This window comes from Xiphophorus couchianus, chromosome 13, assembly GCF_001444195.1.
Source record: "Xiphophorus couchianus chromosome 13, X_couchianus-1.0, whole genome shotgun sequence".
NCBI lineage: Eukaryota > Metazoa > Chordata > Actinopteri > Cyprinodontiformes > Poeciliidae > Xiphophorus > Xiphophorus couchianus.
The window spans coordinates 317,748-330,918 of record NC_040240.1 but is presented as its reverse complement, the minus strand read 5'-3'; the positions used below and the strand labels follow the sequence as shown (position 1 = coordinate 330,918).

General features: G+C 39.9%; 1 protein-coding gene across 1 annotated transcript in view; it reads right to left on the bottom strand.

The window, feature by feature from the left end:
- Positions 1–10,746, bottom strand: part of LOC114155939 (uncharacterized) — a 37,557-nt gene extending 26,811 nt beyond the window's left edge. The window contains exons 1-9 of the mRNA XM_028036081.1: positions 10,505–10,746; positions 10,074–10,197; positions 9,281–9,417; positions 9,026–9,195; positions 8,294–8,489; positions 3,951–4,207; positions 3,785–3,870; positions 3,621–3,682; positions 2,986–3,224 (exon numbers count right to left, since the gene is read on the bottom strand). Coding sequence (XP_027891882.1) covers positions 2,986–3,224; positions 3,621–3,682; positions 3,785–3,870; positions 3,951–4,207; positions 8,294–8,489; positions 9,026–9,195; positions 9,281–9,417; positions 10,074–10,197 — 1,271 coding nt within the window. The 5' untranslated portion in view covers positions 10,505–10,746. The remainder of the gene's footprint in view (positions 1–2,985; positions 3,225–3,620; positions 3,683–3,784; positions 3,871–3,950; positions 4,208–8,293; positions 8,490–9,025; positions 9,196–9,280; positions 9,418–10,073; positions 10,198–10,504) is intronic.
- Positions 10,747–13,171: the final 2,425 nt, after the last annotated feature.

The window sequence follows — 13,171 nt, the reverse complement described above, 5'->3', positions numbered from 1 at the left end:
GTAAATGTGACTGGCCATGACAAAGCCATGAACACACCTACTTGGGTATTTTGAATTATTTACAGTTTCTGGAAGTGTGGAGTCTAAACTTTCTAATGATGTCAAATACAGGGAAATAAAAAAAAGAAGTTGTTTTTTACTGCCAAGTGTTATGTGCATTAATAACATTTAGGACGATTTGTGATTTAGAAGCACAATTAAAGAAAAATAGTCTTGAGTTGCTTTAACAGAAACAAAAAAATATTTTCTGTGCCATTAAAAATAAAAATAATTAACCCTTTTCTATCAATTGTATTTATTTAATTTTGTTTAATATTTTTCAAATAAAATAACAATTGCCATTGGCCTGAAAGCAGAGCATCATTCATTACCAAGAATAGTCATAATAAACAAAGGACAGTTCTGACTAACTGGAGTGATTCCTACCACTAACCTCTCAAAGGAATCCAATCACTAGTGAACAACACATCAACACTCAGCAGCTATAACTTAGCATCCTCTGATTTTATAATATTCTTAGTCTTGTTTTCATTCCATCAGTATCTGCAGGTTTTTTTTTCGAGTAACCTGGTTGTAAGCCAGTTTTCCAGTAATTATTTTTAACACAATCCTTTGGTATGCTAACTGCAGCATTGCACTTTGAGCTCAGGTCATGACAATAAACAGTTGTTTACATGCAGTACCCTGCGACCTCCAATGGTTCGGGGACCACCGGCTGAAATGACTACCAGACAGTTGGACTAATTCCTGTGATTATGAAGTGCTTTGAGAGGATCATCCTAAAATACATCAAGGATAAACTTCCTTCTGGTCTGGACAGGCAGTTTGAGGAACTGGTCCTCAGAGAATGATGTCTCCATTGCACTACACATAGCCTTGACACATCTGCAGCATCTTGACACTTATGTTAGGATGTTATTTGGATGCTTATGTTGACTTAAGTTCAGCATTTAATACCACCATCCCGAAGAAGCTTATAGTGAAGTTCCACAACCTGGGACTTTCAACATCAATGTGCCTCTGGATTAGGGACTCTCACCAACCGACTTCAAGTGGAGAGAATAGGAAACTGAACATCATCCAACCTAGTCCTCAAAAGAGGTACACCACATGGCTGTGTGCTCTTTTTACTCTGTTCACCCACAACTGTGTAGTCATACACTCCTCTAAAGTTTGCAGACGATAACACCATAGAAGGTAATACATCCAGTACCGGGAGATCCAGCACCTGTCCAAGTGGTGTTTACTGAACAAGCTGGTGCTCAACACCAGGAAGACCAAGGATAGTGGACTACAGGAGATCCAGGAGGACAGTACACCCACCTATTACAATTTAAGGGGAGGTGGTGGAGTGCGTGGACAACATCGAATTCCTGGGCATCCACATCACATCAGAAGCCCCAACAAAGACTCTTCTTCCTCAGTAAACTGAAAAGGGCTCGACTCCCTCCTCAGTAGCTCAAAACCTTTTATAGAGCTGTGACTGAGAGCATCCTCTGCCTCAGTATGACTGTGTGGTACGGCAACTGCACAGACCAGAAAAAAAAAAGATTTGGTCCGGATGGTGAAAACTGGCCAGTGGATCATGACGAGTCAGTTATCAAACCTGGACCTAATATACACTGGCAGACTGCAAAGGAAGGCCAGTTGTTTTGCTGCTGATCCCACTCACCCAGGTCACAAACTGTTGTACCGCTGGGAAATGGCACAGGTTACATAAAAGAGCACAACCACGTGGCTAAGGAACAGCTTTTTCCCAACAGCTGTTCACCTTCCATCCCCTCTGCCACCTTGCAGATACACTCACACCCATTTGCTGACTAAGGACTGATTAAGACTTCATTTATTTATCTATTCATCACTAAGGGTACCACTCCAATTTTGTTATGTTCTAGAAACATAAAGACAAATAAAAAACCTTATGCCTTATGAAAATGGATTACCAAACTGAATAATAATAATCAGCTGAGCAAACTCTTTATTGGTGATGAAATTGAGTTTTTTGAAGCAGCAGTATGTAGCTTTTATAAACAACTTGTTTGTTTGTTTTGTTTTTTGGGGGGAGTGCGGGGGGTTACATATTTGTTAAAGCTGCAAAACTATCACTATGTCCTGATAGTACACTATGAGACAGATAATATGTAAAAAAAATTAGCTCCTTTGCCTCCTCCCTGCTGCCATCTGCAGAAATACACAACTCCACCAAAAACAACCAATCAGAGGAAGATCTCAGCACTGTCAGTTATCCTAGTGTATGTGCTGCTCATACCCTCCCTCTTTCTCTGTGTTACTCTATAGATGGTTTACAAACAAACCATCTATAGCAGGGGTGTCAAACTGCAGTCCTCAAGGGCTGCAGTCCTGCAACTTTTAGATGTGGCTCTGCTGCACCACACCTGAATAGAATAATTAGGTCATTAAGGCTCTGGAACACATATCTACACAGGAGGAGGTAATTAAGCCATTTCATTCCAGCGTTTTGTACCTGTGGCACATCTAAAAACTGCAGGACAGCGGCCGTCGAGGACTGGAGTTTGACACCTGTGATCTATAGCATTCACCTGCTATAAATGCTAAGGCTAGTTATTGTGGCCACCAATGATGGTGGATAAACAGCACATTGAGCTGCATTGAGATGGGCTCTGTCCCTAACCGTGTCTATGGAAGACAGATGTGCCTATGTCATGTTGATGATTACAGATATGGGCAACATTTTGCCTGGTACTGATGAGATTTGTATGTATTTCCCTCTCAACTAACTTTTGTAGAGTACTTTTTACTTTTATTAGTCAGTGTTTTTTAACTGTTGCAGCTTAAGTTTATCAATGTTCTGTTACATTGTAAATAAAATACCTGCTCAAAGACACCAATAAAAATACAGAAAAAACTATTACTTTGAAGGTAATTAGAAAATCACAACATGGTTAAGATTTTTCCAAGAAAATAAATGAAATAACAGATTTTAGTTGTGCTGTGAAGTCAGACCTGTGGAAAATAAGTCCGAGTTTTCTCTCCACTGGGCCACAGCGGTTGGTGCACTTGGAGACACTGCAGCGAATCATCTTCCTCTTAGATCTGTTGACACACGTCTGGCAGCTGGAGATCCAGCTGGCCAGGTCTCGACTCAGGCTACCCCAGTAGTAGTGCTTAGAGATCTGTCTCTGGCAGATTCCCTGCCCATAGTGGCCCTGGTTGTCATGGAACTGCTGTAGGATGGAATTGACCTGGAAGACATGACAGCTTTTAGCTTTGTTCATGTTACACGTCTTTGTAAATGCTGGACTTATTACTTATTTATTATTATTTTATTCAATCATTTAACTTGCCTTCGAGAGTTGCTATTTTTTTAATTTCGTTGTGCTTTCTTTCGTGCACAATAACAATATAATAAATTCTGATTCAGACTTGAAGTTCGTGTTGCTGTATAATTATGTATCTGGATTTGCAACATTTCTTGTTTAAAAAATATAACACATTTTAGCAGTCTGGTGCTTTGTAGTTCTGTGCCTATTTGACCACAGCAACTTCCAGTCTGCACACTTTGAATATGTAATATTAACGAAACGCCTCCTGTTATAAATCCTACGTAATACTAATTGATCCATTGGTATTTAATTGACCTCTTCTCTGCTGCGTGGTACTCTGAGGGGCGGAGAGACTCTGGTGTACATCAACAGTCCGTCTGAAACAGAAAATTGAATCCCTGTTTTACTTCTTCTAAAATGAAATCATTATAATAATGTATGAATCAGAGATATTCCAGCCTGGTGTTGTCTCCACTTACCTATCAGACTAAAACGCTTGGCCATTCTTTTTAAAGCTGACCTGCTTCTTTTGCCCTGCATAGGTAGTACCCTGGTACTTAAGTACCTGCAGTATGGTGATAAGCCAACAGGATAAAATGAAATTAAACATTACATCGGTCCTCTGTTGTTATTCAATGGTTATACCTGGCAATATGGTTGTAAGTAATGAAGCCTGGCTCAACAGCTGTCCTCCTCCGGTGTTCATTCATTATTCTGGCAGCCCTGCAGTCCGGTGCTGGGCCTGGCAGGCAGTACTGATGTTCCTGAAGCTGCAGAGCTGCTTCAGACAGACTGACAGGATGAGCGCTGTGGTCGATGACTGCAGCAGCAGCAGCGGCTCCTTTGAGTTCATCTTTCCATATGTTGGAATAACTGAAATTTTCATCCAACTCCACAGACACCTGAACATCAAGGAGAATTAACGAATACAGATTTACCAAGCATTCCTATCCCAAGTCCAATCCAGGTCTTGTTTTTATTACCAATGTTTATTAACAGTGGTAATGGTAAATACAATTTGGTTTTTATGTACAAAGTCAGCAAGACATGGAGGAACTGTGCTATAATCTGACACCACAGAAAGGAGCAATCATTAACGTTATCCTTAAATGACCCATCAATGCCAAATGCATCATTAAACTCAGTGATGTGTGGTGACAGTCAGGATCAATGAGGCACGACTCCCCCAGAACTAGATGTACAGATCCAAGATCCAACATGGAATCCTTTATTTCAGTGTTGACATTAACTGATTAAAGCTTTAATCTAAACCTGTCACGATAACACATTTTGCGGAGCGATTAATTGTCTCAAAAATAATTGCGATAAACGATAATATTGTTTGAAGACTTTTTTACACTGATTTAATGGAATAATAATGCATGCGATTTCCTGCCAAAGATAGACTTTATTTTCAAAAGAACACCTAACACTGGAACTGGTAAACAAAATAAACAAAACAACCAAAAACAAAAAGGATTCTCAGTCTCCATTAATAAAAAATGTACTTGAATAAAAATTAAACAACATAAAGCCAAAGTGGAAATAAATACTGCATTCAACCAAAAGACTGCAGATTATGAAGTCTGTATACTATGTTGCCCTTCAGTAATAATTAGATTTAAATAGAGAAAATGGGCACATCCGACTACCTGATGCAATAGTTCACACTATACGGTTTTTTGCCCCTATTTTTCCCCTTACGACAATCTTAGAACGTTGGGCGTTCTCTAAGATTGTCGCTTACGATTTTATAACCAATCAACCTGCAGTTCATGGTGTGTTATCGTCGCGGCCGCTCCGATCTAAATCAGGGGTTTTCCCCGACTGGGAGAGTTAAAGCAGCCTGTTGAATGTGACAGGTAGCCAATCAGAAAGCGTGGATTCCCATCCGTGCTTTCTGAGGGGAAATTACAGAGGGGAATCCCAAACAGCTGACACAGCGCAACCCGAAGTCCAGCGGACATGGAGATGATATGTGGAAACAACATTAATGTTTATTCAACATTTCTTGCAAAGAATATAGAAATGACAAGGGGAGGAGTTGGAGCGAAATTGCTACCCCGTAACTTTTCAGCTGTTCTTCGTTAACGTGACATAAATAGGTTATAATGATTTTCATTCAGTCAGGACTGACACTGGCCACATGCATTGCAGGTAGATTCTAATAAAGTACTGATTAATACCTGGTTTTAAAATTAGTTAACTGGAATTGTAGTCATTATTTTGTGCCCATTGTTGGACACCAGGATCGAACCGTTATATCTAGGATTTCTGTCGGCTAATGTGTTGTCTCTCAGGTTTTGAAAATGGGCCGACAATCAGCTCTAAGATCGTGTAGTGTGCGCTGGGCTTTACACTAAGGAAATGAGGAAGGGAGGGTTCAGTGGAGAGCACCGGAGTTGAGTCTTTTTTCATTAAGTGTCAACAGAAAGAGAAAAAGGCCGGAAGAGAGATAAAGCCGATAATTAAAATGAGGTTGATAGTTTTAATTTATCGTACATTAATTGATTTATCGTTTATCGTGACAGGTCTACTTTATTTTTTTTTAACCCCTCCAGGGGGTCTTTTTGTGGGCTCTAGTGTCCCTTTTTACGAAAGTAGGCTGACAGGAATGGGGAAGGAGAGGAGGGAAGACATGCGGCAACCCGCGACGGCTGCGTCGAGGACTCAAGACCTCCAAATATGGGTCGCGCTAACCCCTACGCCACCTCGGCACGCCCTACTTTAATCTATTCCATACAATTCAACAATGTTCCAAAATATATATAGATATATGTAGATTAAGCTAACAAATCTAATGTTTTTGTTTCAGTGTTTTCCTCGGCTGATGTCTCTTTTCTGAATAATATTGAAAATCTTGTATTATCTTGCTTCATTTTCATATGAAGTTCCTTCTCAAGAAATATCACTGTCACTTTGTCTTAAAAATATTCTTGTTTGTCTCTCATTTTCCTTTCATTTAGAAAAATCTGGCAGCTTTAATGAAGATGATTAACAAGGAGGCGAGTCCTTGAATGGTTTTATTCTGGTTTTGTCAGATCATCATACGCTGTCAGAATAACATACATGCAATGAGTACGTAAATGTTCTGCGACATTTAGAGGAACTGTCAACAAGATATGATAAAAATAAGTCAATAACTTGTTTTCAATGATAACTAGATGGACATACATGCAATGTCGTGGTTTCAAAGTGTATTTAAAGCAGGGACTGGCTGCCTCTGCAGTCAACTACACCATGATCCAAAATATTATGCAAATTGGATCCAAGTGTCATAAAGATTACATTTTTGTTGTGATATTAAATTTATAGATGGTATTGTGTGTCAGGGCTCTTTGAATCACTATAATTAATTTCAGAGAGCTGGTTGATTAGTTTGTCTGGTGAGCTCAATTAAAGGAAATCTACTTAAGAAGGATGTTCCACATTATTAAGCAGGCCACAGGTTTCAAGCAATACGGGAAAGAGAAAGGATCTCTGCTGAGGAAAATCATCAGATAGTGTAGATAGTGTATTCATGCAAATATGTAATGCATGAAAACATTAGATATTTAACGAAAACTGAAGCGTTATCATACTGTGAAGAGATTTGTGGCTGATTCAGAACAAAGATGGGTTGGACAGATAAAGGCAGAATGAGGAAGGGTTCTGTTAGACAAATTGATTGGATTAAGAGAGCAGCTGTTAAAATGTTCTTACAAAGCAGCAAACAGTTATTTGAAGCTGCTGGTGCCTCTAGAACGTCAAGGTGGAGGATCCTCCAGAGGCTTGTGGTGCATGAACCTACTATTGGGCCTCTGACCAGAGCTCACAAACAGAAACGGTCACAGTGGGCCCAACCGTACATGAAGATTCATTTTCAAACAGACTTGTTCACTGATGACTGCTGTGCAACCCTGGATGGTCCAGATGGACGAAGTAGTGGATTGGTGGTGGATGGCCACCACGTCCCAACACGGCTGTGACGTCAGCAAGGAGGTGGTGGAGTCATGCTTTGGGCTGAAATTATGGGAAGAGAGAGAGAGAGAGAGAGAGAGAGAGAGAGAGAGAGAGAGAGAGCTGGTCGGCCCCTTCAGAGTCCCTGAAGGGACCTGCAAAGAAATTCAAGCAGAAATTCTCCACAAACTCACAAGTTCAATGGATGCAAAAATTGTGCAAAGAAGGGGTCCAATGTTAACATGGAAGTCGGTCTGTTGAGATGTTTTTGATTGAAATAGCTTTTGATTTTAGTACGTGTGACCGCAAAGAATGGCCGTTTACAGTTCTTTATAATCCATAAAATGTTTAGAAAATCTGCTGTGCATAATAATTTGGAAAAGTGCATTTAGAGTTTTTTGTTTTTGAAAAAAATACTGTTCTCATGGGAGCTTTGTTCAGTAAAATTTGATTATACTGTAATAGTTCATGACTTGAAAACTATACTGACCATCATTTTCATTGAACATTTAAGAAAACCTGAGAAAATGTCACTTGCATAATAATTTGGAACACTGTGTACAAAACACTCCCCATATAAAACCTCCCTGTTCGTTGATGATGGTCTGACTAGTTAACCTTTGAGATGGGATGTCATACAGCTGTTAATAAAAAAGTGTATGACGATATAACTTCTAATGTTATGTTTCTGGTTAAATAAAAGCACATTGTAATCACAGCATATACTTCTCTGATCCATATAGCAGTCGGTTTGTGCTACGCGTATGCCGATCTGACAGAACACAGGCCTTATTTTCTGTATTTTCCAGTTGTTTTCAAATGTCTTAGAGTAGAAGAAGGACAACTCTTGTAGTTGCAGGGCTCAGCACTATAGATCCCTTGTATTTCAACAAGCAGCACATGAATTCAGCGATTTTGACCATAAAAATGTTATTACCAATAAAACAACTACAGGAAAGTCAAACTGATTTTCTCTCATCATTGTTAGCGTCTATTTTACTGCGTCACCTGCCCTGACTGATTAAAATGCTCCAGCACCACAGTGTCACCTCATTTCCATGGGCTGTTACAGGCAGTAAGGTTGGGGCAGCATCTGGAGACAGCACCAGCTGACCCTCCTCAGTGAGTGTAAAGCAGGACATTTCAAAGTGTCTGGAGCAGATGTAGGAGTTGGTGCGTAGCGAGGCTTCGTCCCTTTGAGCCACCTGCAGCCACTTCGTGCGCTGCTCCTCATCCTTAGGAAACCTGCAGGGCATAAAGGAGAGCACCATATCACATCTACACAACTTTACTGAATTAAAAAACAACAATACACAGCTTTGTGTACAGACTTTATGGTTCTCTTTGATTTTTTGTCAACACAATACCAATGACGAGTGATATTTAAATACATCTCTCCACCCAGTTTTCAAATCACATGGCCAGACAGAGATTTAAAGGAGCAGAAAGAGTAAATGAGGTGGATTAGCCGCACTTGAAAACAAATGATGGTGTCTTCAGTGACATGTTGCTGTGGAATATTGTTGTCATACAGCTCCAGTTTTCAGTCAGAGACCTCTTCAGATTCTTTACAAGACTGGCTGCTACTGGATACGATTTCTTCCCACAGGATCCACATCCATGGCAACTTTTTGAAGATACTTGAATGCATTTAATATTCCTCTTTAAAAATTAAATTAAGTGAATTGAAGTCTGATTTTGATGGAGAACATTTAGCATTCTGTTGAATCAGGGAATGTAGTGCTGAGAAAAGTGTTTTGTTGTATTGTTAAAGGTCTGACCTGTGAAAGGTGAGCTCAGGGAAAGCGTAGCTGGAGGCATCGCAGCCATAAACCAGGCAGAACAGAACAGCTGGTTGGAAAGGAGGAGGAGGAGGGCGGCTGTGACAAACCGGGCAAGCTTTGACCCAGTTCTTCACAGTCTCCGTCACTCCGACCCAGTAGTACATCAGCTGGAAAAACACAAAGATAAAATCTAGTAGCAAGTTTTTAACACTTACTACAGTTTTAGATAAATGACACATAATTTCCACTCACCATAATTTCTCTCACTACCCGTTCTCGGCCGGCATGGTTGTTGTCGTCATGGTAACGTGTCAGAATCTCCCGAATCTCTTTTTCACTTCTGACGACACGAAGGAGGCGGCCTCGATAAGGTCGCATCAAAAGGCCATCTGGAGGCAAGATTATTTTACAGATTTAGTTCCAGCTAGTTTGAATGATTTAACTCTTTTTGACTTGTGGACAGAGGTTTATCATTTAAAATGTCCATTTATTGTATGTTAAAGTAGATGTAAAGAGCAGATAAAACAGAGAAGTGTTGTGGGAGATCAAACCTAAGCAGTACATTATGAAAACTGGTGAGCAACTTAAAAACTTTCCTCAAATCAAGTCTGTGTTGAATCTTTAACAGAATGCTGGTGACTACAGTGTTTTATGTGAGTCACCTTAGCTTTCATAAAAGATTAACAAGAAACTGCAAAAGATGAATTTGCCACAAAGAAACTCCCAACAGACTGATTCAAAATCAAATTAAAACATTTAACAGCTTAGCCTTCATCTTTGTCACAAATTTATAGCACTGTCAAATGGCATAATCCGCATTCTGGTAATACGTTTCTGGTAATTATTGTACGATGAATTTGAATTTAAACTAAAAAGAAATAACTTATTAAAGAGTTGTAACCAATCCAAGCCAATCTAATTTGAGGTGTTATCTTAATATTGGAATAAATCTGGTAAAGATGCAATGCCTCATTCATTGACTTTATTCACTTTTCAAGATGAATAGTTTCACTTTTGTCACCATTCCAAATACTTATTGGAGTACCTTTGTAGATGAATCGTTTGCAGGCAGCTTTGATTCCTTTTTTTAAACTTTTAGATGAATTTTCTCCAAACTTTCCAGTTTGAAAAAAATGTTCCAATTTATCCAGAAACCCAAATGAAGGCATCTGTATGAAAGAAGAGAGAGACAAGTGGGACTAGTTAAACATATTATAACTGCAAGGCAGGTGAGGTCTTAATGGTATGTACTTGGTTGACAAATATTAATATAACCCTATTTTCAAGAACAATTCCACTATAGCTTACCATGTTTAAAATACTGACCAACAAATGATAGTACCACCCATGGAGCACATAACTAAAAGGTAAATAGCTCAAATTTATGAGTCCATAATAGCTAGTGTTTCACTTGGTTAGTGTGCAGTGCCATTTTATATTCAAATGCAGAAGTTTCCAACTGATAACCATTCCCACCTTAGAACGTCTTTCGTCTGGTCAGCAACAATCTTCATAACACCGAAAGCAACTTTAGGTCAAATCCCAGCACGTATTTCATAATTTTTCAGCCAAATCTTTGTTGTGTAGAACAGTTTTCACTCTCTTAATCGAAAAATACATCAGATTTGTCAAAAGTAACATATATTAATACTAAACAATGAATAATTTTAGCATTTGGTTCCGTGAAGACTTTAGGTAGCAACGGTGAACCTGTGACTTCCGGTAAGAAAAGTTTCAAAAGAAAAGTCTTAATGTCCGCGCTAGCATTTCTCTTTTTTGTCGTTTTTGTTTTGTTTTGTTTTGGGTTTTGTTTCTTTTAATCTGTTTCATTTACCTACTGTGATTTTTGTTTGTTTATTATTTTTGTATTGTCTTTTGTATCAGTGTCTCTGATGGGATGGACCGAAATTTTGAAACTTGCCAAGATGAGAAAAAGAGCATCCGGCTGCAAGCATCCTTCTGTGGCCACTCAACTCAAAGGCCCGGTCAGAATACTCACTCTGCACCCTACGCCCCTCTCTGAAGTATGGACTCAAAAGTGGACAGAAGAGTTCGAGTGCGCAGGTTACTAGCATGCAAAAAAAATGAGAATTGGGACAGTACCCCTCGGTGTCATCCAGAATAGCGAGACTTCTCACTATTTACGCATTTATGTTTCTAAAAACATAAATAATCTATTTTAAATGTACAGTATCTACTTTATCCCTGGGAGAGTTACTGTGGAAACGATTATGGGTCTTACTTCCGTCTTATTACTGTCGGTTTCTATTAAGAACCTACAGTAATAAAGAAGAGAAAAGCATTGAAGCTGGTCAGAGTTCTGAGCTGCAGTTTTGAGCCAGTTGGCAGTAGGGACAACATTCTCCTCTTTTTCTAACAGATTCTTTCTAAAGAAAGTCTCGGAGAGGGTGCTAACATGGCTCCCAGTGTCTAAGAGGCAAGGAACTGGGACCCTATTGATGAGAACTGTAACCTCCCTACACATTCCCACTGCACACTCCAGAAATACTTCACCGGTTAAAGTCTGAGAGCCTTTTGTTTCCCCTCGGATAGCCTGGCCCCCAGCAACCGAGGGGGTTAGTTTTCCTGAAAAGATGTGGAGGGAGTGCCCTGTGGTCTACGTGGGTTACGTTGCATGCATTCTTTAGCAATATGTCCAACCCCACTGCATTTGAAACAAATGGGCTTTACATCATCTGTAAACTGAGGTTTCAGCCTAATCCTTCCACTTTTATCTTGGAAAAGCTTCTTTTTGCGAGTGAAGCTCTCTTTTAGTGCAATGGTTAATTCACCAAATACCTTTACTAAGTACAGAAACCACTCTAACAATATCCTCTAGAGTAGTAGCAGGTTAGTCTTTAGAACTATTAGTACCCTGATTTACTTGACAAACATTGTCACACATAACCTTTCTGCTTTTAGCAATTCTGGTATGACTAGGGTGACCAGACGTCCTCTTTTTCCCGGACATGTCCTACTTTTCAGACCTAAAAAGATGTCTAGGGGGAATTTAAAAATCGTCCGGGATTTTGGTCAACTGCCTCAAAACACATTACATAGCTTACAGTGCATTGTAGGGCACTGCGCTGCGTGTCACGTAATCACTGAGCCACGTCAGTGCAGGCAGCACCATCCCCGCCCCCCAAAGGTGTTCTGGTTTCCCTAGCACCCCCCGCTCCAAGGTGTTGTGGTTCCACCAACACCCCCACCCCCCACCACCCCGGCTGTAGGTTGTCCGGGTTTTCCCAAAGTAAAATATGGTCACCCTAGGTATGACTGCTATTTTTTTCAAGAGACCAGCTAATGGCTTCTTCACGAACATCTAGTAGACTGGACTGGGGTTTGTCCCTAACCATCTTGCACAGCTCTCTTCTAAGAGATGAATCTCGTACACCTCTACAAACTGTTCTCTGACTGCCATCTTAGCATTGGATACAGCATCTGGTTGTTATTTCAAAGCTAGTCGTAGTATTTGTGAGAGAGCATGGGAGCTTCTCTAAGTAATTGGAACACATCACTAGGATCTTTTGGTTCCTCATCCATGCATAATCTCACCTCTTCCAGCGCAGGGCCTTTCAGAAGAGACAGAATAAAATCAAGTTTGTCTTTGGTAGTTTGACACCTTGTTCTTATGGCATGATCAACCTCCTCAATAAACTAATCAACTGAGCGGCCATCTTTTACTGGTCACCATTAAAAGGCTGGATTTGTCGTTCTCTAGGTACATACAAATATGACCTGTTACTTAGACCCAGGGCCATGCAGAGACCTTTGGAGGGGCAGCGGCTCAAATTTAAAAAAGGGGCACGTTGAACAAAAACACCGTACAACAACATAGCAACAAATTGGATCCTACTATATCATTGCCATCATGCGGGGAAATGCAAAGCAAATCTAGTCTATATTTTCCCCAACAGGTATAAAGTTTCTGTTTCTGCTGCTGACAGTCCTGGAGGGCTGAGCTGATCTGAGACTGTAGCTGTTAAACAGACCAGAGGAGAGAAGGTCTCTGGTTATAAAGTTATGAAATAAGCAAAATTGCTGCCATTTTACTAATTAAGCCCTAATAATATCTATTTAACCTCTAGAACAACCTGATTTATAGATCAAAAAACTCAAAGGGGTTAACTCTATATAATAGTT